The following is a 26949-nucleotide window of genomic DNA, read 5'->3' on the forward strand; positions in this document are numbered from 1 at the left end:
CAGGCACTGGGGATCGAACCTGGATCTCTGGCATGGCAGGCGAGAACTCTGCCACTGAGCCACCATGGCTCACCCTTTAAATGTGTTTTGTGCTGGCTTATTCCTAGGTTTTGAATGAAGAATTGGGTTCATAAAAAAATAAAAAAAAAAAGAAAAGACAGTGGCAGAATTATGTGCAGGTGACGCGTAGGTTGAAGTCTAAGCTTCTGTGCAAGTCGGGCCCACTTCGGTCAGGTCCGTTGCTGTTATCAAGGCAGCTCTGGCCTTGGGGTGCTTAGCTCTGGGCTGACCCAGGACCCTGCATTTATAAACATTAGGGGCTGTCTTAGTGATGACAAGACTCTCCTGTCGAAACACTGGAAAGCTGGATGCAAATGAAGGTTGGTCACACGGTTTTCACAATCACAGGGCAGAAGACAAGGGCTACGCAATCCTTATCAGAGACCAAGGCAGCTGGGCTACAATTTAGGGATTTCAGGAATTTCCCTCTGTCCACTCTAATAACCAGAAAGCAAAAAGGAATATTAATATGATTCAGTAGTCAAAATCATCCTTTAAATCCTGATTTCTCGGTTGCAGAGTTTGTTGCATCTGCCTGGCCCATGTGGCTGGCCCGTCACCCTCCGTCCAGCTGCCCCCCTCGTCCCCCCCTGCACTAGCTCCAGCTACTCCCTCTGTGGGCTGTGTCTCATCACAAGTGAGCTCAGCTTGCCCCATGGAGCCTGCTCTCGCCCGCTGCTGTCCCACAGCCGCATCCTTATCTCCGCTGTGCCCTCGTGCCATCCCTTGCACTTTTGCCACTGGGTCCTGCTGGCCTGGGGCGGTCAGCACACAGGTTCTGTTCCCCAGCGGTGGGATCCCTGGAGTGGGTTTGAATTTGCAGATTTTGGAGTTGGCCAAGAAAAAGCTGTGGCCACTAGATGGCAGCAGCACATAAGGTATTACCCGGGGCGCCCCTTTGACAGTGCGCAGGTGTCCAGGTGTGCAGGAGCGCGGTGTGTGCATGTGCAGGTGGAAGATGTGCAGGAGTGCGGGTGTGCAGATGTCCAGGTGTGCGGGTGTGTGGGTGTGCAGGTGTGCAGGCGCATGGGTGTGCAGGAGCGCGGTGTGTGCATGTGCAGGTGGCAGATGTGCAGGAGCACGGGTGTTTAGGTGTGCAGATGTGCAGGAGCACGGGTGTGCAGATGTGCGGGTGTGCGGGTGTGCAGGTGTGCAGGAGTGCAGATGTGCGGATGTGCAGGTGTGCAGGTGAGCAGGTGTGTGGGGCAGGCCTGCGTGGGAAACCTTCCAGAGGGGAACCCGCAAGCTCCTGGAGGATGGGGTCGCCAGGGTGCTCCTGCCGGGCTGACGGTGCAGCCTGAGCCTCGCTGCTCCCCACAAGGTGGCTGTGCAAGGGCTCGTCTTGCCGGTGGCGGTAGGGGCTGCGCAGCTCAGCAGGGCAGGTCACTCCAAGGGTCCCTATGCTGCTGGGCGGCTCCTTTCAACGCCATGGATGTGTGTGTGCAAAGCTGGCGCCAGAGGGGATTTCCACCGGGTCCAGCTGTCCACGCAGGCCCTGGCTCACAGCTCCCCAACTTGGCAGGGCCCCAGGCGCAACCAACCTTGGACCCCCCACCTTCCCCCTCCCAGGGCCTCTCTGCGATGCCCATGGCTCGGTCCCCTCCAAAGCCCATGGGTTTCTGGTCAGCAGCTCCTGTCCACACCCACGGGGGCAGACAGGCCTGCAGGCAAGTGGTCATGGGACCTGGGCGATGTCAGCAGCGCCCCCGGAGCCGTCACTGTCGGGGTTTATGCTCAGTCGGTGGTGGTGGCCTGGGGTGGAGGAGCCTGCACAGCTCTAGGTGGGGTGGGGGGTGGCTCTAGTTTGCAGCTGCTGGGACATGATATACCAGAAACGGAATGGCTTTTAAAAGGGGGGAGTTTAATAAGTTGCTAGTTTACAGTTCTAAGGCTGAGAAAATGTCTCAATTAAAGCGAATCTATAAAAATGTCCAAATTAAGGCACCAACAAGAGATCACCTTCACCGAAGAAAGGCCGGTAAGGGTCAGGGTTCCTCTCAGCTGGAAGGGCGCATCTGCTAGCTTCCTCTCCAGGCTCCCCATTCCTGGGGCTTTCTCCTTCACCTCCAAAGGTCGCTGGCAGGTCGCTGGCTGAGTTCTCTCAGCCTCGTGGCTCTGCTCGGCTCAGCTGTCGTTTTCTTGTGGCTCTAAAAAAGGGACTTTCTCCAAAGTGTTTCCTCTTTTAAAGGATTACTGGGTGGGTCACTTCTCCATGGGAAAAATAAAAAAGCTCCCAGCCAGCAATATCGAATGAGGAATAAAGGACATGGCTTTTCTGGGGCCCATCACAGATTCAAACCAGCACAGGGGTGAGGGGTGGAGGATGGGAGTTGGGGGGTGAGGGTTGACGGTGGGGGTGGGGGAGGGGTGGGGGTTGAGAGGAGGGGGGTGGGGACACTGAGTGGTGAGGGTGGGGGGTCGGGGGTGAGGGGCGGGCATTGAAGGGTGGACGGTAGGTGTTGAGGGGTGAGGGTGGGGGATGACAGTGGGGTTGAGGGCTGGGGGGTGGGGTGAGGAGTGAGGGGTGGGCATTGAAGGGTGGGGGGTGAGGACCCTTCCCCATAAGGCTGTCCTCACTCAAGGCTACCCTCAGTTCTCACAAACTGACTCCAAAATTTCGGGGTACACCCCCTTCAACTTGACAACACATGAGAATGATGCACAGAACTCAAGAGAGCAGTATACTTACGGTTTTATTACAGCAAAAGCTATACAAGATCACTCCATATACAAAAATTAGCACAACACGGATCAAGCACGTAAACACAAGAACTAGACCGATGAGCCTCCCAGAAAAAATCCTAGGGTGGCGTCCTCAGCGCCTTGAGGTTGGCAAGAGGTACTTAGGCTCCTCCAGAAGCACAAGCAACAAAAGAAAAAGTAAATGAATTGGACTTCATCAAAATTCGAAACTTTTGTGTATCAAAGGACATTACCAGGAAAGTGAAAAGACGACCAACAGAATGGGAGAGAATATTTGGAATTGTGTGTGATGTTTTGGTTCATGGGTCAGCTCGGTGTCCATTTGTCTGGTCAAGCAAGCTCTGGTCTGCTTGCTACAGGGAGGGCGTTTTGTGGATTTGGATCATCAGTTGATTGCATCTACAGCTGATTGTATCTACAGTCAACACAGGAGGCTGCCTTAGCTGTTAGGGAATCTCCTCCGGTCAGCTGAAGGCCCTGAAGGGAGAACTCATAATTCCAGCAGTCAGAAGGAAGAATTCCTACATGTGCCTCCGCCAGCTGCTCCTGAGGAGCTCATCGGAAACCTTCATCCGAACTCTCGGACCGCAGCCTGCCCTGCAGGATTTGATCTGCCTGTCTCTACGGTCACATGCACTAATTCCTAGAATAAATCTCATAATATTTGAATCCCATTCTCTCCTGTCAGTTCTGTTTCTCTAGAGAACCCTGACTACACACCATATAAGACAAACAACCTGATTTAAAAATGGACAAAGGATTTGCATAGATATATCCCTGAATATATACAAATGGCCAACAGGCAGATGAGAAGACGCTCAGTATCACCCGCCCTTAGGGAAATGCACATCAAAACCATGCAGCAGGGCGGGCCGCGGTGGCTCAGCGGGCAAGAGTGCTTGCCTGCCATGCTGGAGGACCCCGGTTCGATTCCCGGCCCCAGCCCATGTAAAAAACAAACAAACAAACAAAATATAATAAAACAAGAAAATGTTTAAAGATGTTTCCCTTTCTTCCATCCTTCCTTCCTTCTCTCTGTCTTTCCTTCCCTTCCTCCCTCTCTCTTTAAAAAAAAAAAAAAAAAAAAAAAAAAAAAAAAACCATGCGGCAGCCCTGCAAGGATGGCTATACCAGTAAAAATGGAAAACAGGTGTGCTTGCTGGAGAGGCTGGAGGGAAGTGCCTGAAAATGCAGAGCTGTGCTCCAGTAGCCATGTTTCTTGAAGATGATTGTGTAATGATTAAGCTTTCACAATGGGACTGTGTGATTGTGAAAACCTTGTGTCTGATGCTTCTTTTATCTATGGTATGGACAGATGAGTAAAACATGTGGATTAAAAATAAATAAATAATGGGGGAATAAATGTTAAAATAAATTGAGTAGATTGAAATACTAGTGATTGATGAAAGAGAGTGGTAAGGGGTATAGAAAAAAATAGGGGGGACAAAGTTTCAATAGATTGGGTAGATGGAAATGCTAGCAGTCAGTGAGAGGGAGGGGTAAGGGGTATGGTGTGTATGAGTTTTTTCTTTTCTCTTTTTATTTCTGTTTCTGGAGTGATGCAAATGTTCTAAGAAATGATCATGGTGATGAATATACAACTGTGTGACGATATCGTGAGCCACTGAGTGTACACTATACACGGAATGTTTCTGTGCTAAGAATGTTCGTGTTTGTATGTTGTTTTAGTTTGTCAATTAAAAAATAAAAAAGGGAAACAACAAGTGCCGAGGACTGCAGAGAATGGAGCTGGGCTGCTGTGGAAGAAAGTCAGAAATCAGAAAGAAGAAATCACTTCTCGGTGTGTGCCCAAGAACTGGAAACCAACATGTGCACGCCCACGCCCCTGCGGCCTTGTTCACAGGCCCAAAAAGTGGAAGCAGCCCAAGGGTCCAGCAGCAGCAGATAAAGGAACCGTGGCCTCTGCTGGCAGCAGGCTACTCAGCCATGAGGAGGAAGGAAGTTCCACTGCACCAGGAGGAGCGCTGAAGACGTCGGGCTGAGCAAGAGAAGCCAGACACAAAAGGACGAATATCCTGTGATCTCACTGAGATGCACGAACTACAGCCATGCACAGGACAGGGGAGGGGGGGAGGAGGGGGAGGAGGGGGAGGGAGAGGAGGGAGAGGAGGAAAACGGGGGAGACCAGGCCCCCTGTGGCCTCCCCCCGGCCATCAGGGTCTGCCATCAAGGAGCCCCCCGTGCCGTGTCCAGCCTCTGTCCTGGGCTCTCCCCAGGCAGGCCCCCAGGCACTGTGACGGCAGAAGCCCCCTGCCCCATAAGGCCCACCCTCACAGAAGGTGGCCCAGGTGTGTGTATAACAGGACATTCCATGGCACGAAACCGCCCTGAGCAGGGGCAGGTGCCGGCCCAGCCCTTTACTGTTCACCTGGGGCTTCAGGGGCTTCTGAGGAGCAGGCGGGACAGTGCTGGGGGGGGCGGGTCCTGGGAGGGCAGCTGGGCAGGGTGACCCATCGGGGGTGGGGTGGGGTAGGTAGGGGTGGCGCTTGGCTCAGCTCAGCCCGGGGCGGGGCTTGGCCGGTGGCCTCATGTCAGGGCCATAAAAGCCCGAGTGCCTGGCGGGGAGCAGTCTCCACTTGTGCCAGGCGAGGCTGCAGCCATGAGGAGGTGAGCCCCAGACGGGCCTACCCGGGCTCCTGGGGGGAGGGGAGGGAGGAGGGGGAGGGAGGTAGAAGGGCCTCTGCCCAGCAGGGTCTGGGCAATGCTGTGTGTCGGCCCCTGAGGTCTGTGACCTGGGGACACCTTGGACAGAAGGCTAGAGGCGCCGGGGCAAAGGGCAAAGAACAACGGCCCGGGGCTGCCTGAAAGGAGGGGCAGGGACCCAGAACATACCTGGGAACTGGGGCTCAAGCATGGGGGACACCAGGGCCTGCTGGACCCCGGGGCCCGAGGGCCTGCTCTGGGATCACCTCCCCTGCCCCCCGCCTGCGCCTCTCCATGGGGAGCATTTGGCCCAGGCTGGTGCCGGACTCCGGGGTGGCTGGTCCATGGGGCAGACGCTGGAACCCCACCCCATGGCCCAGGCCCTCTGCCCTTTGACCTCCCAGGGAGTGCCTGGGTGGGGCCAGCTGCCCCCAGGCTGTGTCCTTCTGACCCCCACAGCTTCCTTCTGACCAGGCATCCTGCTCCTGACCCCCAGGCCCCTCCCTGGGGCTGAGCTGGACCTGGATCCAGACAGAGCAGGGACACTGCGGGGGGCTGGGGGCTCGGGCGTGCCCTACTGCGGACACCCGCTGCCCACTGGGCCGGGGGGTGATGGGAGGATAGCGCCCTGTACTTGCCCCTCTTTGTCCCACAGCCTCATCCTCTTCGCTGGCCTGGTGGCCGTGCTGCCCGGGGAGGTAGGCGCGGGCCCCCTGCCCCAGGTACGTGCGACCCCCAGGGGTCATGGGGCAGGACCACCTTCCTGCCCGCACGGGCCCAGGACAGGGAGGGCAGCCTGTGCGCCCCTCGAGGGACAGGAGAGCCAGGCCTGACCTGCTGGGCCTGAGTGGGTAGGGGGGCTGCCCCCATGGCGTGGCTGGGGTTGTACTGGTGGCGACCTGATCCCCAAACTCCACACAGGTCCCCGACTCCTAGTCCCCCATGTAAATGGATGTGGGGGGCTCAGGGGACAGCCCCCCCTTCACGGGGCTCCTTGGCCCACAGCAGCACGTCCCCTCCAGCCCTGGATGTGGGGGTGCAGCCAGCCCCACCCTTGCTGCAATCCTGGGAGTAAACACCTGCAGCTGGTCCCTGGGCCCCATGTCCCCAGCTGGTTGATCCCTGAGGGCCCAGCTCGGGGGAGGGGGTGGAAGCAGGACCCTGTGGACGGGCCCCGGACCTTCCTCTACCAGGATGGTGCCGCCCCCCACCTAGAAGCCTTCCCCGAGGCGGGCCTCGGGCTCCCCTCCCGCTCCCCCAGGACTCCCCCTGCCCCAGCCTCTGGCGCCCAGGGACCTCACAGCGCCCACCCCTGCCCTTGTCCTCCAGGTCTCTGTTCAGGTCCAAGCAGGCACTGAGGACATCCTGGGCCCCTTCCGGAGCCCCCGGCAGGGTCCTGAGCCGGACCGTGACGCCCAGTACCACCCCCAGCCTGCTGAGGCCGAGGTGGAGCCCCGGGTGCTGCTGAAGCTGCCGAGGGTCCAGGCACCCCGGGGGCCGGAGCAGGACCGCGACCCCATCTACCACCCCATGGGGGCTGGGCCCGACCATGGGGTCCCCGACGGACCCCCGCTCCGTCTGGCCCTGTAAGAAAAATAAATGGCTGAAGCAGGAGGGCTGCATGATCCCCAGGGTCACCCCGCCCCGCCCCACCAGCTGCCCAGGCTCCCTGAAGGCTCAGAGTCCCCACCATGCGCCACCCAGGTGGGCAGAGGGAGTGTGGCTGGTCACGGTGGGGGGGCAGGGGACAGATGGGGTGTCTCGGCATGGAGTGACCTGGACTGCATCCAGGGTGGTCCAGAGACAGAGGGGCCTGGGGATAGGACTGCGGACCCGTGTGGACAGGACTACCCCCGTCAGCCCTCCCACTAGCCCAGAGAGCACAGGTGTGCATGCACCTGGGGCTGACAGCCAGGTGGTGGGAGACCAGGAGCCACCAGGTGCCTTGCTGCCTTTGAGGCTGTGTTCAGGGCTGAGGACTGGCCCCAACCCGGCCCCCAGGAGGGGCAGAGAGGCTGGGCCTGGGTCTCTGCCTCCAGGACTCTCTCTAACCCTAACATCCCCTCCACCATGCCCACACGCCCACCGCCGTGCCCACACGCCCTCTGCTGTGCCCAACTCCCCCCACCAGCCCAGGCTGGGCAAAGTTTTTCTCATAACCAAGAAATTAAGAATAAGCAGGATGACTGAATCATATAGATACGTTTTTCACCTTTTTAGTATGTTGTAGACGAGCCGAAAAGAAAGGCCTGAGTGACTGAGGCCCCTGGGCTGTGACCTCTGCAGCGACGGTGTGGCAGCCCTCCGCTCGTGTGGGGACCGCGGGCCTGGCCTCCCCCCCTTGTCCTGTGTCCAACCATAGAGTCTCACCGTCACAGGACACCCCTCACACTTGCTGACACGTCAGCCTGGGAGGAACCCTCGCCGAGCCCCGTGACCCTGCCAGACGCGCACCTGTGCAGCTCAGGCTTCACCCTCCAGCCCACCTGCACCTGCCAGGGCGCGGCCGCTGGGTGCTGTGGCTAAGCGTGGAATCTGCGCGCGCTCAATCATCGGTCATCTCGGGCCATCCTACTCACTCCGAAACCTAACCCCTTTTCATTTAGTGCAGTGTGATGGAGGTGGTCACCCACTGTCAGTGGTTCTGTGTGCAGCCCCGTGGTCAATTCTAGAACATTTCCACTATTCCAGAAAAGAAAAGAAAAACCCAGATCTCCCTGCGTGCAGCCCCGCCCCTGGCCCTGTAGACCTGTGGCTGCACACGTGCCACTTCTAGCCCCTGGAATCGTGTCGTGTGTTAGTTCTAGTCACAACAGCACCTTTTACATTTGGAACCACCATGGGACGCGCGGTGCCAGGCACCCACGCTGCCACCTCCCACCTCGCCCCGGAAACACCCTGCCCCGTGGTGGTTCTGCAGTTCGGGGACCTTCACGCAGCAGTCAACGCGCTGCCTCCTGGGACCTGCGTCGGGCAGGGCCCGCATCTGGCCTCTTGACGAAGACTTGGGGTCAGCTGCCTGCGTGGTGGAGGGAGCTTCACAAGGAGGTGGGGGGCTGCCCCAAATGTCCTGCCTGGGCCCGGCCTGTGGTGTTGGGGTGCAGTGCCGTGGTGCCGGCACTGTCGGGGTGCAGCGCTGTGGGGCCCAGGCTCCTCCATTCCTGGTCACACCCAAGCCTAGTGAGGGTGTCGCGGGCAAGCACCCCTTTTTCTAGATTACGTACCTGCACAGGGCTGTCTCCTGCGTCCCCTCTGGCACCCCGAGTCCCCCTGGGGACTGACTTTGTCCACCTCCATCCATCCCGAGCAGAGGCTCTGGGCCCAGTTGCCTTGGGTGAGGCCCCCCCCGCCCCTCAGTTTCTTGCTCCCGCGACCTCTGGTCCCTGGGAGCCGGGGCAGGGGCTGAGCCGGGGTCTGGGGGGCGCCTGAGGCGGGGCTCAACCCCCCTGGTACGGCAGCCAAAGCCTTTTCTGCCTGCTGGTGAGATGTAAACATCCTTACCCCGGGCCTTCGGGAGGTGAGCCTAGAGGAGAAGGCCCAGCCCGGCCGCTGGGGACGAGGAGCAGCACGAGTGCCGCCTTCCCGAGGCTCCTCTCCTCTCGCTCCCTGGGGCCTGGGGACCCTGGCTGAGCCCGCGGGGTGGGGGACATCCCGCAGGTCCGACAGGATGAGGGCAGCGGCTGGCCAGGGGTCATGGGGGCACTCGCAGGCACCGCTCCCCAACAGCAGCCAGCTGGGAGATTCACAATGAATGGAACGAAAACATGGGGTCCAAAGCTCACCCAGCTCCAGGGGGTCCTGGGGGTGTTTTGAGGGGACCCGCCTCAGCCCAAGGCAGAGGACCTGGACGCTGTCTGAGTCGCCACAGGGGTAATGGCCACCTGCAGGGCTGACCACCCAGGGCCCTGGCCCTCGGGTCACTCCTGGGCTGAGCGCCCCACGGCGGTGGAGGCAGGTCACTGAAGGGCCTGCAGGGACCACCCAAAGCAGGAGCTGGGGTAGGTGGTGGGCGCAGAGCCTTGGGCCCCAGGCAGGATCCTGGTGGGGGGGAGCCTGGCACAGTGCCCACCTCTGGGTCCACCTGCTGGGCCCTGGCAGGGGGCAGGAGTCCTTTGGCTGTGGGCTGGGGTGGGGCAGTGGGTTCCACGTGCAGCCTGCCCCAGGGGAGGGCCTCGGCTCTTTCCACACTGGGGTGTGCAGGCTCCTTGCCCTGTCGATGGCCACCAGCTCCATGACAGCAGCCTGGTGGGGGGGGACAGGACGTCCACTGCCCACACCCACCCAGTGGTCCTGGGGTCTGCAGGCCTCACCCTTGAGGGGATGGCTCAGGGGTCCCCTGATGGGGGGCAGGAGCACAAGGGCCCCAGGGCAGACATGTGTCCCCTCCAAGGCCACCCTCAAGACAGCACCAGCAAGTGGATCTCTGAACCGGGCAAAGGGGAGACTGGGGCCAGGCAGTGTGGGGCCAAGCTCAATGGACTCTCCATGCGGTGCCCATGGGCAGCAGCCGCAGCACAGCTTCCAGGAGCTGGGCATACCCATGCCCGGGAAGGCAGTGCTGGAGACCAGAGGACAGAGCCCAGCCCCGGCGAGGGGGGTCTGCCCTGTGGCCATTGCCCCTGCCCGCCTGTGTCTCACCTGACAATGACCATCCTGGCTGATGAGAAGGACAGGGCCCCAGGAATTTGCTGGCTTAGGACAATAACTGGACCCTGCCCCGGCTGAGACGTGCCGCCCCTTGGTTGCAGCGTGCATGATCCTCAGACCGGCCAGCTCAACATGTACTGTTTTAAAGGAATGCTGCTGCCCAGAAGCTCCCCGAAGGAGGTTCTGTCACTTTGCATGAAAATACCACGCCGATGGCCATTGGTGAGGGGGCCGCTAGGACCATCTGTGGAAACCTGGGTTGGGGGGCCTTGGAAGGAGTGGGGCTGGTGTGTCATCAGGCCCAGAGGGTAAAACATCCACCTCGAGATGACTCCCAAGACCGAGAGGCCCACCCAGCCTGGCCTGAGGGGTTTTGGAATCGAGATGTGGGACCCACTTTCTGTCCAGCTTCCCCAGGGGACGCACGGCCCTCCTGTGCCCGAGGGGAGCTGTGCCCGCGGTGGCCTTTGGGGAGACTCTGTACTGAGGGCCGTCCTGAGGGGTTGAGGAGTGGGGCCGGAAGCAGGCACTGGTGTGTGGGAGAATGGCACCCAGGAAGGCCTCTTCAATCCTGAGGTGCGGCTGCCCCACTGACCACCGGAGTCCTTCATAAACGGGGAAATTCAGGCAGAGAGAGCGAGCGAGCCACAGAAGTGGCCGGAAGCTGGTGGAGCCTGGTGGGGAAGGCACCGAGGCTGGTCAGCAGCCGACCAGGGCTCCTGGCGCCATCCTGGGCTTCTCCTGGCGCCGAAACCCCGCGCCATGGCATCCGTCGGCCCCGCCTTGGCCCCCGGCCCTGCCGCAGCCCCTCTGCCTCGCGGTTTGGGGTTGCTCCAGCACACCTCCCTGCACAGGGCCCGGGAGCGCAGAAGCCCGTGGAAAGGGAGCAGGGCACCAGACCCTGCGCCCGGCCCTCAGTGAGCTCCGTCCCCTCCTTGCGCGCCTGGGGCCTCTTCCCCTGAGGCACCTGCTGGGGGAGGTGGGAGGGGGGGGCTCAGGTCGTCCGGCATCTCCAAGTCGGGCAAGCATGAGGCCGGACACCTAGTCCCCCAGGCTGAGGCCGGTGCCGCTGTCCTTGGGCCCGGGCACCAGCGGCCGGGCGGGCTGTGCTCCCTGGGCAGCAGGGCGGCCTCTGAAACCCACAGGGCCCCAGCCAACCCTGCACCCCTGCTTGCCCCTGGGGTTTGGAGCCGGTGGAGCTGCCACTCAGCTCTGCCTGAGGAGGGGTCTGCCCAGCCCACCCTTGCAGCTGCCCGCGGAGGGAGGGGGAGGACGCACCGCCCAGCGCAGGTGCCATCAGCCTGGGCCTCCTACCGCAGGGTGAAAGGTCACTGATGTGGCCCAGGGGTCCCGGCCTGGGGTCTGGGACCCACCTCCAGGCACTGCAGCTAGCTGACCAGGCGCTTTGCCCAGGCCCCGGGGCTCCTGCCACGGCCCTTGTGGTGAGAGTCAGGCTGCGGAGCCCGGCGGGTGGGGTTTGCGTGCTCAGGGAGGGGTGGGGGCCTCAGCTGCTCCCCCCAACCCCGGCTGCGCCTGGCCTGGGGGGGACGGAGCAGGAGGGAGCTGGCGCTGGGCTCCACCAGCCGCACTGGGGACGCAGGACGGGGAAGTCCGCGCCTCTTTGTGTCTGGGCGCCCCGGCAGGGGTCCCGGGCGCACGGCGCGGATGCCCCAGCCCTCCTCCCCGGGGTACGCAGGGAGCCCGGCGGGACACCAGCAGCCCGGAGGCAAGGGGGGAAGGGGTGCAGGGGCCTGCCCGCTCCCCCAGGGCCGCCCACGGGCCCCGGCAGTAAGGAGCAGGCGTCAGGGTGGCCCCACGCGGTAGTGGCCCCTGGGGTCGCGGCAGGGGCGGGGAGGCTGGGCCTGCGGGTGTGCAGGCGGGGAAGGGCCGCTCTGCCCGGGGGCGAGGGCCAAGGGCAGCCTCCCGGTGACTGCCGGGGAACGCCGAGGTCGCCTGCGCTGCCCGCACCATCCTCAGTTCCCGAAGGGTGGCCTCTGCGCTGGGATTCCCGCCCACCGCCCACCCCAGCTTCCGCTTCCCGCCCCGGGGCGCCCACCCATGTAGTGTCCATGGCCCCTCAGCGCAGGGCCAGAGCCGCTCCGTGTGTCGGCAGGCAGGATGCTCCCAGCACCACGTGTCGCCGAGGGCGGGGGCGGGGCCTGCGAGTGAGGGTCTGCCTCCCCCAACTCCCTGCCCGGCTGTCCCCACCCTCAAACACAGACGCCTAAGTCCCAGGACAGGGAGGCTCAGTCTGGCTCCTACGGATCCCTCCCCTGAGCAGAGGGAGCCCCTCCCTGACCACTGCCCCTTGCCCCCTGCCTGGGCTTTCCCGGGTGAGGGAGACGGGGCTACCAGGTTAACCCTTCAGAGGCAGGGACCCCCTGCTTTCCCTTCCTGGGGCGTGCCACCACCTTCCAGCACTCCTTGGGGGGGACGGCCCCACCCACAGGTGCCCCTCCCGGCTTCTGTGAGCCTGTGTCCTTGGCGAGGCGGGGTCTGGGCTCCCTCACAGGGCAGTCTTCCTACCTGCACCACCAAGAGGACGCCCGGAAGTGCACGGCCTGCTTCCTCCTGAGTCTTGCTGGACACTCACCCCGGGAACCCAGCCACCCAACCGGGAGGAGCTCAGGGACGGGGGCCCCTCCTGTGGGCCCCCAGCTGACAGCCCCCTGGGTGAGTGAGTGCCCCTGGGGAGCCAGGGCAGCCCTGGAGGCCTCGGCAGACGCCGCAGAGACCAGCAAGCCGGACCCTCACCCGCAAAAGCTGTGAGCAGTGCAGACGGTCGCTGCCTTAGGCCGCAATGTTTCGGCATCCTTTGTTATGTAGCAGTAGCTGACTCACACAGGTGGGCCGTTGGCCTTGCCCAGACGCCAGCGCCAAAGAGTGTGGAAGCAGTTTCTTCCCAGAGCCTCGGGATAAGAGCCCAGCTAGACTGATGGCTCCACCCCAGCTCTGCCACGCTCATCAGGAGGGTGCTGTTTCTAGCCTGTTTGGTTTGCAGTAATTTGTTATAGTAGTGATAGAAAATGAATGTGTCTGGCACAGATCCAAGCCTGCAACCCCCAAAATGCTGCCATGTTAGTTTTCATATCTCACAAATGAGTTCCAGTTGTCTTCCTCTTGCCAAACATACCTTTTAAGAAAAATTTGGGTTTACAGAAAAATCATGCAGAAAACACAGAAGTCCCATATATCTCCTTAGTTTCCCTATTGGCACTTTCTATTAATATGATGGTACCTTTATTGCAATATTATAATAATTATACCAAAAAAGTGAGTGTAGACCACAGTTTACAGTAGGTTTCACTGTGTTATACAGTCCTGGTTTGTCAAATTTTCACTCTAGCAACATACTCTAAAATTACTTCTTTTAAGCACAAATATATATAATTTTTGGTGTTAAATATATTCACGGTGTTGCACGACCATCACCACCTTTATTAGTTAGGGTTCTCTAGAGAAACAGAATCAGCAGGAGATAGCCATAGATATGAAACTTATAAAAGTGTCTCATGTAACCTTGGAATGTAAAATGCAAGGACAGGCCACAGCTAGCAAGTCTGACGAAGTTCCTCAACAAACTCTTGGGAGAGGCTGGCTTGGGAGAGGGACAACCGTGGGGATGGAAGAGTCCAAAATCCATAGGGCAGGCTGTGCAGCTGACGATTCTGATGGAGGGTCTGGAAGAACTCCACAGGACAGGCTCGCTGGCCAAAGCAGGAAGGGAGCCTGTCTCTTCTGAATCCTCCTTAAAAGGCTTCCAGTGATTAGATTAAGTATCGCTCACTGTAGAAGACACTCCCCTTGGCTTATCACAAATGGAATCAGCTGTGGATGCAGCCGATATGATTATGATTTAATTTATGAAATGTCCTCATCGCAACAGACAGGCCAGCACTTGCCCGACCAGACAACCGGGCACCACCTCCTGGCCAAGCTGACACATGAAACTGACCATGACACCATCCATTACAAAACTCTTATACCACCCCTGCACAGAAATTCTATCCCAATTACGCACTCCCCATTCCCTCCTCCCACCCTGGCTGCTAGTAACTTATATTCCAGCTTGTGAACCTATGAACGTGTTTATTCTAATCATATTGGTGAGATCATATATTTATCCCTTTGTCGGGCTTGTTTTTGCAGCATTCATCCTTGAGGTTTGCCACTGTGGTACCTTCCCGTGGCTGAGCAGACTCCGCTGTCTGTACAGACCCTGCTCCATTTGCCCCGTTACCCACTTGTGGACACGGGCTGCTCCGTCTTTTTCGCCTTTAAGCAGTTGTGACTGGCGCTGCTGTGGACGCTGGTGTGCAAATGTCTGTTCGAATCCCTGCTTTCAACTTTCTGGAGTATCTGCCAGGAAGTGAGATTGCCTGCTCCCGTGGTGTTCTGACTTTCTGAGGAATTGTCAGACTGTTTTCCAACAATGAATGCGTGCTGCTATTTCTTTAAAAAAGCTGCCCAGCAACCCTGTGGAGCCTGGCCTGCGGCCTTCGGCCCTGCCTTTGCCCTCTGCAAACCACTGCCCTGCTCAGGCTGGGGACCCCCACAGCTTCAGAGCCTACCACCCCAAGTCCGGCCCAGCCTCATGTGCGGCCCTCGCTGGCCCTCTGGGCTCTGGCCCCACCTGCCCTTGGGTCTTGCCTCATCTCTTCTGCCCAACTGCCAGCGTCGTGGGTGTCGAAAGCGACCTGCCAGGAGACGGTCTGATGCCTTCTCCAGGAGCCAGCCAAGTCCACTTCACTCCCAGCTAGATGCTGGGGGTGTGGCCACTGGTCCTACCACGACATGAAACACGTAGTGGCCTGCCAGCTGCCGGGAGGGGACGCCAGCACGGCCGGGGGAATGTGGAACCGGACACGCTGGCTGTGGCGAGGGGCACATGTGGCCCTGCTCAGCCTGGGCAGGGAGGAGCTGCCCTGGCTGTGTCCCAGGGGCCAGGTCAGAAACCCAGCCCTGGGCACCGTGGGGGCCAGGAGGGGTGTGGCCTGGGGGGGCTGACTGTGCAGGCAGCCCCAGGGGAGGGACCCATCCCTGTCACAAGCGCAATGCAGGGCTGAGATGGATGTGTGCGCCAGCAGGGATGCTGCCCCCAAACCATCTCCCCTGAACTTGGGGGCCACCAAAGCGCTCATTGCTAAAAATCCCGTTACGGAGGCCACTGACCGATGTACATGGAAATTAGGTAAATTTTTAAATTTTAAGGTTCCCTCCCTTGGATCCACCTTCCTCAGTGCATAGCTCTGCCTGTTTATTCTGGAGTCCGCTGTAGATGGTATGTCGTCCAGCACAGACGTGCTTACTCATTTAGCTTATATAAGCTAACCTTTCCCATTCACCCTTGGGAGACGCCCTTTCCACTTGGGTCAGTCTTGCACACTTCCCGCAGCTCTTTCTGAAATAAACATCAAACAGTCTGAAAAGAATGCCCTCTCCCCTGCCCCCGCCCCAAGCTCCACTCTATCAAAGCTCAGCCTTTGCTTTACTAAGTAAAGATGGCAGCGGCACTAGGCATGTCGGGAGGGACCCCTTTCTCAGGAGGGCTTTTCAAGAAGACAGATGCAATTTTCTTTCTCTCCAGCTTTCCGAGGAAATGGAACCCACCCTCTGGGATTGCAGGAGAGTGACACCTGGTCAGAAGCCGGTCTCTGTCCACTCGTGCTACTCACCTGCCCCCGACTCGGTAAAACCCTGTTAAGTAAAACGGAAACTCAGTACCGGCCCATCAGAACTTCCCCTGCTGGCTTCCCTGCTTGTCCTCCACTGTGGTCCTTAGCTGAAGGTTGAGCTTTTCTTGTAGCAGCTGTCAGTCATGGTGACCTAGATCTTTATTAAATAAGAGGAACTTCTGTTTCCTTCTCAAATTCTTTCTCATTTCTTGACGGCTGCTCTGGAGCAGAGCATTTCACACCACCCCAACCCCACCCTCCCTACAAAGGCCGGGAAGGCCGGGTGGAGGCTGCAGGAGGGTCAGTGGCTGGAAGGCCATGGGGGCTCCAAGGCAGTCAACAGGCTGGCTTTTCAGGCGTCCCGCCTCCGCTGAGGCGCAGGACATCAGTGTAGACCTGGCCTCCGCTGAGGCGCAGGACGTCGGTGTAGACCTGGCCTCTGCATAATGAAAAGCACCTGTTCAGCTCCAGAGACGATTAAAAGGAAAGGAGCCAGGTGAGCTGCACATGTCCGTGGGCACAGTCTGTGCAGGTGTGGACAGGCCACAAGTCGCAGGTACCTCATGTGTGGACAGCTGTGGGCAGGGTAACCCCTCCCCGGAACCAGGTGGAGATGTGAACGTTTCGACACAGCACGATGGGGCTCTGGTGGGGCTTTTTATTCAAAGGGTTGGGACACAGCCGCGGCGGCAGGTGAGGATGGTGTGAGGGCTCCCGCCCAGGGCAGACGGAAGCCGCTGGCACCTCCCAGACAGAAGGACTCACTGGCTTAACATTGGCAACAGGGAGTCCGCTCAGACCAGCTACTTGTCCCTGAAGTTGGCCTTTCTCTTTTCCACAAACGCGGTCATTCCTTCTCTGCGGTCCTCCTGGTTGGGTATAAACAGGTGGATGCTGAGTCCTTTCGCCTCTGTGCCCCACGCTTCCCCACCCATGGACCGGGGAGGGCTCTGCAGCAGGGTCACGGAGCAGTGGAGTCCTGGGCTGGCCTACGACCCCCCAGGCCTGGACAATCAGGGCCCTACCCGGGAATGAGCTTTTTAAGAAGCCCCAGGCCCCCGCCAGGCCTGTGAGTTGAGACCACACCCCAGGTTTCCCGTGCATCCAGGTGTGACCAGTCACGTGTGGGGAAGGTGCAGGCAGGAGCGGGGGCAGCTCCGCAGGCACACCCTCCCTATGTGCGTGCACATGTGTACACACACATGTGCACACACAGATACCCTCACTTCCTCCTCAAAAGCCCAAACCGTCTTAATCTTTCTATGAACACCCAGATACGACTTTCTAATAATAAAAAGGTGGATGACACGGATGAGAGGAACGACTTCCTTTACGTCACGAGCAGAACTCCTAGAAAGCTTCCTCTGAGTACCAGGACACGTCTGTGCACATGTTCTGGGAAAACATGTTGTCCTTTAAATAAAGGCGCTTGCTGGTCAAGGATGCAATTTCATAAGATCTTTTGTAGTTGGAAAGAACCCTGGGCATTGTTTACACAGTCTAGTTTTGGCTAAAACCAAGACACATGGATGGAACAAATCTGGCCCAGCCAGAGAGGAAGCTAGCTAACATTTCTGGCCAAAAAGAAATGGTATTTAATGATTAACTCTAAAAGGAAATTCCCAGTAACCCTTAAGATTGGAATATGCGATTCTGTAGCTTAATCTTATTTACTTACGGTGGCAAACGTTGAATAAAAGAGTACCTTCTCCAACTTATTTCCTTCTGTCAATGTCATTTCGAAAGCTGCAGAAGAAATCCAGGAGTGCTGGGCTGAGAGCTGCAAGCAGGCGGGACCCTTCTTCCCAGGGAAGGCAACGGCACCCCACCCTAATTCCACTGTGACCAGGAGCACTGGACCGACCCCCTCAATTCCCAATGCCCCGTCCCGTCCCTCTTACGGTTCTGCCCAGGCCGAGTCACCAGAGGGAACCCCGGGGGGCAGGTGTGGCCGTGGGGGAGAGAGTGGAGGGCAGGGGACCAAGGCAGCCCGTGATGGGCGGAGCCTGGAGCTGCGGCGAGGGATGGGAGCCAGGAGTGGGCCCAGGGGACCCACTGGCCCGGCCCGTGCAGTGAGTCAAGCCCGGGCGCCCGTTAAACTGCGGCGTCCAGCCCACCAGGAGGCTGGCAGGGCGTGAGGAGTGTAGCTGGGCTCAGTACTCAGTGGAGGGCGTTCAGTGCTGGGCGGCAGCCACTGAGTGGACATGGTCTGCAGTGCAGGAGGACGCTGTCGCCCGGGCTGGACAGCTCCTCTCGGCGACCCCACTGCTGCGTGGCCTCCCCAGGCTCTGGAGGAAGAGTGTGACCGGCATGCCGGGGCTCCACAGCGGCCACAGGACATGCTGGGCACCCATGGCTCATGTGGCCTGGGCCGGGAAAGCTCCATGCGTGGGACAACCATTGGCGACCCTGCACCTCAGGCCTACCTGCGTTCACGGCCTCCTTGGCCATCGCGGCCACAATTTTAGAATTCTTGGCGATTTTTTCTGCACACCGGATGGCTTCTTCCACCACGGTCTCGACAGGAAAAACTTTGCTCACCAGACCTAAAACAAAAACGGTGAAAAATGGAGACATGTGCTCGTCCCGTCAGGTGCTGCGTGCTGGGCTCCCAGAGCTGGGAGGGCTTCCAGGGTGCCAGCCTCCAGTGCCCGAGGCCACGCACAGATGGGAGCAGAGTGGCCAGCACGGGCCATGGAGGGCAGGGCAGCAAGCAGGGTCTGTGTGGGGCCCACTGAGCATGGGGCTCGTGGCTTCATCACGGCACACACGCGCATGGGCCGGGCGTGCCTCCAGGGCAGGGGCCCTTCGACCCCAGCCCCAGCACCCTTCCCGCCTCCCGGGGACCCCTCCCCAGACCGCACCTGCCTGCCGGGCGTCCTGTGCTGAGATGCGGTCGCCGGTGAGGACCATCTCCATGGCCAGCGACTTGCCCACAGCACGGGTGAGCCTCTGGGTGCCCCCGGAGCCTGCGGCGGGAGGGTGGTGAGGGGGATGCCCAGGCCCTATGCTGGCTGAGCCTCAGAGGATGGGCGCAGGATGCCGGGGCGGGCACAGGGAGTGGGGCAGACATCTCAGAGCCCGCCTCCTCGGGTGCCCGGTGCCCTCCCCCCACCCATTCGCCCGCCCTACAAACATACATCTCAGGGTCGAGCCACACGTGCCCACGGGATACCTGCAGGGCCCCAGCCGAGACCCCTCCCATACCTCCAGGTCCCCCACCCCAGCCCAGGGGCTCTGTGCTGGTGCTACTCCCCAGGGAGTCGGACTCAAATCTGGGGTCTCCAATCCCATGAGCCCAGGGGGTGGGCGGCCTCTGAGCCTGTGGCCGGCTCTCCCCTGAGCCCAGCACCCCCGGCTCGTCTAGGTCCCTGCACCCAAGGCCCTGGGCGCCCCTCCCCTCTTCACACACTCGCAGCCCCCAACATGACACTTCTCTGCGCTGCAGGCTCACCCACACAGCACCCCACTGGACACTGGAAGAGGTTCTGACCCCACCCCACCCTAGCCCATGATGACCCACAGGAGGACCCAGGTCTGACAGCTTGGGGCAGGGCCAACCCCGGCTGAGTCTCCTCCTTCTCCTCACCTCCACCCTCCCACACCCCACCGCAGCTCCTCCACCTTCCGCTCTTCCCTGGTGGCCCCAGGGCTGGCCTGGGAGGTGCCCTGGGCTCTGGCCCCCTTCAGACAAGGGTGCCACTGCCCACGCCTCCCGGGGTGCTGCAAGGGGACTGCATCCCTGCTCTGCTCAACGCAGGTGTGACCCGGGGTCCCTCTGGTCAATGACGTGTGATTGGGGCAGCAGCACTGGGCACTGGCCCGCGGCCACCATGCTCCCCCAGGCTCTGAGCAGGAGGCGTGGCTGCAGCCGTCAGCGCCAGCACTCTGGTGGCCTTGCTGCTTGGGTGGACCCAGCCACCCTGAGCTTTCTGGATGCCGGGCTGCAGTTGGAAGAGCCTCTAGGGCACATCCTGAGCTCTGTGCCATCCACTCAGGCCTCTGGCCACGGCCCCACACCATGCCCACAGGCTACATTTCCCTTACTGGCAGCAGCAGCCTGGAGCCCCTAAAGGTGGGCCGACTTTGTGAACACCTTACGCTTCCAGGCTAGTCCACACTCACTCACCTGGGATGGTTCCTAGTAAGATCTCCGGCTGAGCAAACTGGGCCTTCTCCCCAGCATAGATGATGTCACACATCATCGCCAGCTCACAGCCTCCACCCAGCTGCAAGACAAAGGGGCACACGGCTTGGCCCTAGGCCCCGCCAGGCCGCTGTCCACCCACACTTCCTGCTAAGCCAGAGCTGCGGGTACCGCCCGGGTGGGTGCCAAGGCAGAGGAAGTCGCGTCACTTGATGGGCAGCGCAGGTGCTGTGCCAGGGCCGCGGGCTCTGCCCGTATGGGGCTGCCAGCGCTGAGGCTCTGGGCCATGCAGTTGGCTGTGACCGCCCTGGTGGCCCCAAAGCCACCTGGAGAGTGCAGCCATTAAGTAGGGTGGCTGTGGTCCATAAAACTCCTTAGGACGATAGCCAGCTGGGCTCGTGGCCGTGCACTGCTGCAGGGAGGGACCTGGAGCTGCAGCAGCTCCCCACCCCCCAGCACTTGTGCACAGCGTCCTGGCTGCACGAGGCACAGGTGCAAACGAAGGCCAGGAATGTCTGGCTTGTTGGCATGGGCCAGAAAGGCCCGTCTGCTGCGCAGCTCTTGGCCAGGAGGGGGCTTCCTGCGGGAGTCACGAGGCCCGGTGAACAGTCACAGACGGACCCAAATGTCAGCGGCTAAAGAGCACTAAAAAGTCCCGTGAGACGTTTCTGCTCTTACGGTTCCTGCTCCTTGTTCCCTTGGTGGGAAAGGGGCATGCCGCCTAGGACCCATCCCCAGGCCTCGGGGGAGTAACGCGCTGCACAAAGGGGCCTGGCATACTCAGCCACCCGAGGGGCCTGGCACATTCTCACGCACTGCGTAGCCGTTGACAGCAGCTATCACGGGCTTCCTGACACGGGCCAGGCGGTCCCAGTGGGCCAGGAACTTGTCGGAGTAGCAGCTCTGGAAAGTCCGGTTCTGCATTTCCTTGATATCGGCTCCAGCTGGAAAGGAATGGAAAGAAGTTCCAGGTACCAGAGACTGAGACCCCACTGCTCAGTGGGCCAAATCAACAGGCTGCTGTGTGGGCCATGTGCAGCCATGAGGCTGCCCAGCCCAGCCCTCGGGTGGCCCTGAGGCCATGACCCCAGGTCATGGAGGCAGAAGGGACAGTGCATTGAGATATGTAGGGAGATGCAGAGGTGACAGGTCACAGTGGGGGTGGGCTCAGGGAAGGGGTGTGGAGCCCCCTGTATGCAGGACCTTGGGAGAAGCTATTAGTTAAGCTGTGCCCACACTTCAGCATGGCTGAAGCCCTATAAGAAAAGAAAAGAAACTGACACAGAAGGAGAAGCTACTGGGGCAGCTGGAAGAGAAAGGAGAAGATGCCACAGGTGAGGGACAGAAAAGACCAGCCGTCCCCAGAACGCAGTCTTCTGGGAGAAGGCAATGCCTTGCCGACCCCTCGATTTTGGCTTCTCCTACCACAAATCATGAGCCTGTCCGTTCCCAACTGAGTATGAGCCGACCTACTGCATGAGATTTGTTCTGGCAGCGAGAAACTGAAGCAGGGTCGACTCACTCGTCACTGCAGCCCTCAGCACCCAGTAGCTCCAGGCTATTTTGCAGTTGCCCAGGGGTCGGACCACAGGCGAATGTCAGATGCCTGCAGAGGCACCAGGCCAAGCTGCATGCGTGTGCACGTCGCATTAACAGCTGCACAAGCCCCAGGTCATGCCGCGGCCTGTGGCACTATCCAGGGGCGTGAGTCCACCCCTCGCACACCTGCCCTGGAATGGGCCTCTGCCACCTACACACCTGCGAATGCTTTGTCGCTGCCAGTGAGGACAATGGCCCCGATGGCTGGGTCATTTTCGAAGGTGTCCAGAGCGTGGTTGAGCTCCATGAACAGGCCGTTGCACAGCGCATTGAGGGCGCCGGGGCGGCTCAGCCGGATCAGGCCTACGGTGCCGTCCTTCCCCTTTCTTTCGGTGACGATGTACTCAAAGTTAGCACCTACAGTAGGAAGGACAAGGGCCATTGGCGCATGCGGTGACCATTTGGGGGCGGGCAGAGGGACCCTGCTAGGCCCTGGTGGCTTTGGCACCCAGCTGGAGGCCGCACAGTCAGGGGCAGTCTTGGAGCTGCTCCACCTTGGCACAGGTCTGAGCATTTCCTTCAGTTAAAGGAGGTGAAGGAGCAGGTGCTGCGTCCTCGGACACCCAGAAGCGATTCCTGCTTACCAGAGGTCAGGATGCAGGGAGAGGGGAGTCAAACAGAATGTGGGGGTGCCACAACACGAGGTGATAATTAACTGGCCACGTGGGGTGCGGCGGGACAGGATTCTCCCCAGCCCTGGCTGTGATCAAGACTCCACTGCACGGCAAAGTCAGGGAGGAGGGGCGCTGGCCGCGGAGGTGGGCGCCAGGAGCCAGCAGGAAAGCTGCCGTGGCAACAGGTGTCAGCACCAGCCCCAGGGCCCAGCAGAAGCCAAGGCAACCAGAGCGTGGAGGGCAGCGGTGGAGGGCGGGACACCCTGGAGGTAGGGGTGGCCAGGTCAGGGCGGGGGTGCAGCTCGGACATCCCTCGAGGTGCGGGTCAGCGGGGGGGCAGCTCGGACACCCCTCGAGGTGGGGGCCAGGCTGGACCCCGCCTCTGCGCTCACCCGCGGCGAAGGAGCGCGGTGCCGAGTAGCCGACCCAGGGCCGCAGCGGGCGGACGACGCGCAGCAGGGCACGCAGGGAAGCCATGGTGTGATGGGGCGAGGGGACGATGGGGCGACATCCCCGCCCCGGGCCATCCCAACGGAGCCGCCCCCCAGCCGCACCACTCAGCGCGCGCACCGCCCACAGGACAGATATCGCGAGACCACGGGAGGGCCCGCGAGCTCCGTCAGAAGGCGGAAGAGGCGGCCAAGAAAGGAGGCGAAGGGTCAGGAACGAGACTGGGGCGGAGCTAGAGGCCAGAAGGCGGGGCCATGGGCGGAAGGAGGGTCCGGACGCTGGGGGCGGGGCCACGGGCGGAAAGGGCGGCCCGGGCCCGAGGTCTGAGGAAGGTCCCGACGCTGGGGGCGGGGCCGGGGCGGAAGGAGGGTCCCGGAACTGAGGCGCGGTCCCGGGCGGAAGGAGCGTTCCGGACACTTCTACAACATGGATGAACTTGAAAACATTAAGCAAAAGAAGCCAGACACAAAAGGACCATGTATTGTATGATTGCATTTATATGAAATGTCTGGAAAAACAAGTCCAGAGAAACAAAGTGGATTGTGTTTGCCAGCGCTAGGGTGGAGGGGAGCAGGGATGACTGCTCAAGGGTGTGGGTTTCCGTTATGGAGGAGCGTGAAAACGTTCTAAAACTGATTGCGGTGATGGTTGCACAACTGGGTGAATATACTAAAAGCCACTGAATTGTACACTGTAAGTGGGTGAATTTTATGGTATGCAAATTATTTCTTGATAACACTTAAAAAAAATTTTATTTGGTTAAGTCACCTGGGGGTCCCCGAGTGGCATGACCCTCACCTGGAGCCAGGAGAGGCACCTGTGTTGGTTTCCGCCAGGTTGAACCGGGGTGGTGCGGGCCCGCGTGTCCCAGCATGCTGGTGGTGTCGGGGCTGCGTGTCGCGTGGGTCTCCTGCTTTGGGAGCAATGGAGTGGGGATGCCCCACCCGACAGGGGAGTCTGGGCTGCGGCTGGATGTAGAGGACAAGGGGTGCGTGTCCCACATGCTCCCGCCAGCTCTGCGGCGTTCCCTCTCCAGGTGACCGTGCTCTTGTCCCCTCCTGTGCCCAGACTTCCATCTGGAGGGATCAGGTGTAGATGGGGCAAGGACATTTTTCATAGAATTGACAGAGACCCATTGCGTCCCTGTCTTAGTTTCCTGGAGCTTCTGTGTCAAAGCACTTGGACATTTAGTGTCCCGTGGTCCTGGAGGCGGGTGTGGGCAGGGCCAGACACACCCCTCCTGGACTCTGCCCTGCTTCTGACACCACGGGCTGTCTTCCCTCTGTGTCTCTTTCTTCCTGTGGCATTTTCCCTCCTGTGTCCCTTCATGAAAATCGGGTGATGCATGGCCAGGCTGCAGCCCTGAACACATTGCGAGGCCTGCTGACCCTCTGCTTGGTCAAGTCTGCAGTGACCCATCCCTAAGAGGTTCTGACAAGACCCCATGGGTCAGAGTCAGCCTTGGTCCCCTTTCCTCCTTCATGGAGCCGTAACCCAGAAGTTAGGGTGTAAGGGGTGATTGTGACATCTGAATCTTACAGAGATATTCCTTTTTACTTTAGGTATTTGAGAGGAGGCAGCGGGAAATTCCTGAAATCTTTTCTGTTGTAACCCAGCTGGCTTTATCTCTGATAAGGATTGTGTATCCTTTATCTTGTGCCCTGTGATTGTACAAACCTTGTGACTGACCTTCACTTGTGCCCATTTATTCAGTTTTCGACATTGGAGTCTTGTGATCACTGAAGGCAGCCCCTTGTGTGCATTAATGAAGGACCTTGGCTCAGCCCAGGACTAACCCACCCCAAGTCAGAGGCATCTTGGTAACCGAGACCAGAGCACAACAGACCACGCTGGCCCCACCTGCGCCACCTGCACCTTGTTAGAATACTAACTCCACCTTTAACCTAGTCACCTGCACCTTGTTAGAATACTAACCCCCCCACCTTTACCACAGGCACCTGCACCTTGTTAGAATACTAACCCCACCTTTAACCAGTCACCTGCACCTTGTTAGAATACTCACCCCACCTTTAACCTACAGTCACCTACTAACCCTATGCCCAACATTATCACATCAGGTGCCCTACATGTATCCTGTGACTGAGCTTGTCATCAACCCGTGCAGGCTCCGTAGCTAGATGACCTCTAATTACGGCCTCTGGGGCCACTGGGCAGATGACCCTAAACCTGCCCATCTTTTCTTTTCCTCACATGGGCATGCACCAGGAATTGAACCCAGGTCTCTGGCCTGGCAGGCTAGAACTCTGCCACTGAGCCACTGTGGCCTGCCCCTGCCTATCTTTTTTTATTGTGAATATATACCAAAAAGCATTAAATTTCAGTGTACATTTTAAAAAGTAGTTGTGGAACAGATTTCACAGTTTGGTAGGGGTTACAGTTCCACAATTTCAGGTTTTTCCTTCTAGCACCTCCAAGATGCTGGAGACCAACAGAAATGTCAATTTATTGATTCAGCATACTAATTTGTTAAATCCTGTCTTCTCTATTATGCTCCTTCTCTTTAAATAACATATATACCCAAAAGCAATACATTTCAAAGTACACCACAACAAACAATTGTAGAACAGAGTTCAGAGTTTGGTATAAGTTACAATTCCACAATATTCGGTTTTTATTTCTAGTTGCTCAAAGGTACTAGAAGCTAAAAGAAATATCAGTAAAATGATTCAGCACTCATTTGTTAAACCCAAATTTCTCTATGTAACTCCACATCACCTCTGCTCTTTCTCACACTCTGCAGGGGTATTTGTGCTCTGCCCATTTTGACTTTTTTTTTAAACTTTTTTTATTGTATAGTATAACGTATATACAAAGCAAAGAAATAAAAAAGCAATAGTTTTCAAAGCACTCTTCAACAAGTAGGTACAGGACAGATCCCAGAATTTGTCATGGGCTATCATAACATCCTCTCAGATTTTTCTTTCTAGCTGCTCCAGAATATAGGAGGCAAGAAAGCTTAATTTTTTTTTATCATCACAATAGACTGTTTTCCTTATTTTTTTTCACATAATTGTGCATTCATGACCATGATCATTTTTTTATTAATTAAAAAAAAATTAACACAACATTTAGAAATCATTCCATTCTACATATGCAATCAGTAATTCTTAATATCATCACATAGATGTATGATCATCATTTCTTAGTACATTTGCATCGATTTAGGAAAAGAACTAGCAAAACAACAGAAAAAGATATAGAATGTTAATATAGAGAAAAAAATCCTTATTTTTTTGTGAAAAATAATATATATACAAAAAAGCTGTAATTTTTTTTTATACACAGCGCCACAATTAGTTGTAGAACATACTTCAGACTTTGACATGGGTTACAATTTCACAATTTTAGGTTTTTACTTCTAGTTGCTCTAAAATACTGAAGACTAAAAGAGGTATCAATTTAAGGATTCAGCATTCATATTCATTTGTTAAATCCTATCTTCTCTGTATAACTCCACCATCACCTTTGATCTTTCCATGCCTCTCTTTGGGATATTTGGGCTATGGCAATTCTAAATTTTTCATATTGGCAGGGTCTGTCACTAATATGGGGTAGGGAGACGGAACTATCTGATGTTCTGGAGAGGCTGGGCTAGGTGTCAGGATTTTTCTGGACCAAGGCCCATCTGGAGGTTGTCATTTTCTGGAAAGTTACTCTAGTGCCTGGAACCCTTGTGGAATCTTACATATTGCCCTGGGTGTTCTTTAGGATTGGCTGGAATGGCCCTGGTTGGAGGTTGGAAGGTTATGACAGGTAGCAATGTCTAACTGAAGCTTACATAAGAGCAACCTCCAGAGTAGCCTCTCAACTCTATTTGAACTCTTTCTGCCACTGATACTTTATTAATTACACTTCTTTTCCCCCTTTTGGTCAGGATGGAATTGTTGATCCCACCGTGCCAGGTCTGGATCCATCCCTGCCCTGCCCATCTTTTAGCACGATAAAACCATCAGCGTCCTTGCAGCTTGGGAACACAGATTTTGGGCCAACGGACTGTCTGCTCTCCTGCTTCCCGCAAGCAATCATTCTTCCTGCCTTTGAGGGGTTGTCCCGGTAAAGGCTCTCGAGGCCCGGGGTGGGGGCGCAGTTGGGGGACCACCTTTGTTGGTCACAGGTGGCTGCGGCACTGGGACATGCACCTGCACCCCGAGCTGGGCTGGCTTTCTTTCCTTTTCCTTCTGTGACTTTGTGTTGCTCTTTGCCCAGATCTGGAAGTGACAAGGGTCACCCAGTCTGTGCAGCAACCCTGCATGGGGGCCCCTGGGGCCTTTGGTGCCCCCACCCCCAGGCAGGTAGCACCCACGTGCTCAGCTACCCACAGCATGCGGCTTCTCCTCTGGTGGACTCGGGCTTTCCTCACGCCACTGAG

General features: G+C 58.3%; 2 protein-coding genes across 2 annotated transcripts; one reads left to right on the forward strand and one right to left on the reverse strand.

Moving 5' to 3' along the window:
• The first annotated feature begins 5297 nt into the window (after window positions 1–5297).
• PRAP1 (proline rich acidic protein 1) lies at window positions 5298–7817 on the forward strand. The gene is made up of 3 exons (XM_077124445.1): window positions 5298–5391; window positions 6083–6149; window positions 6757–7817. Exons 1-3 carry the CDS (start codon window positions 5384–5386, stop codon window positions 7015–7017), a joined length of 336 nt encoding a protein of 111 aa, XP_076980560.1. The 5' UTR covers window positions 5298–5383; the 3' UTR covers window positions 7018–7817.
• Window positions 7818–16392: 8575 nt separating this feature from the next.
• On the reverse strand, window positions 16393–22671 carry ECHS1 (enoyl-CoA hydratase, short chain 1). The gene is made up of 8 exons (XM_077126459.1): window positions 22502–22671; window positions 21655–21852; window positions 20713–20840; window positions 19879–19978; window positions 18614–18718; window positions 18176–18295; window positions 17428–17495; window positions 16393–16618 (listed from the first exon to the last, which is right to left on the reverse strand). The coding sequence occupies exons 1-8, from the start codon at window positions 22584–22586 to the stop codon at window positions 16553–16555; spliced, it is 870 nt and encodes a 289-aa protein (XP_076982574.1). The 5' UTR covers window positions 22587–22671; the 3' UTR covers window positions 16393–16552.
• Window positions 22672–26949: the final 4278 nt, after the last annotated feature.

This window comes from Tamandua tetradactyla, chromosome 13, assembly GCF_023851605.1.
Source record: "Tamandua tetradactyla isolate mTamTet1 chromosome 13, mTamTet1.pri, whole genome shotgun sequence".
In the NCBI taxonomy this organism is placed as follows: domain Eukaryota; kingdom Metazoa; phylum Chordata; class Mammalia; order Pilosa; family Myrmecophagidae; genus Tamandua; species Tamandua tetradactyla.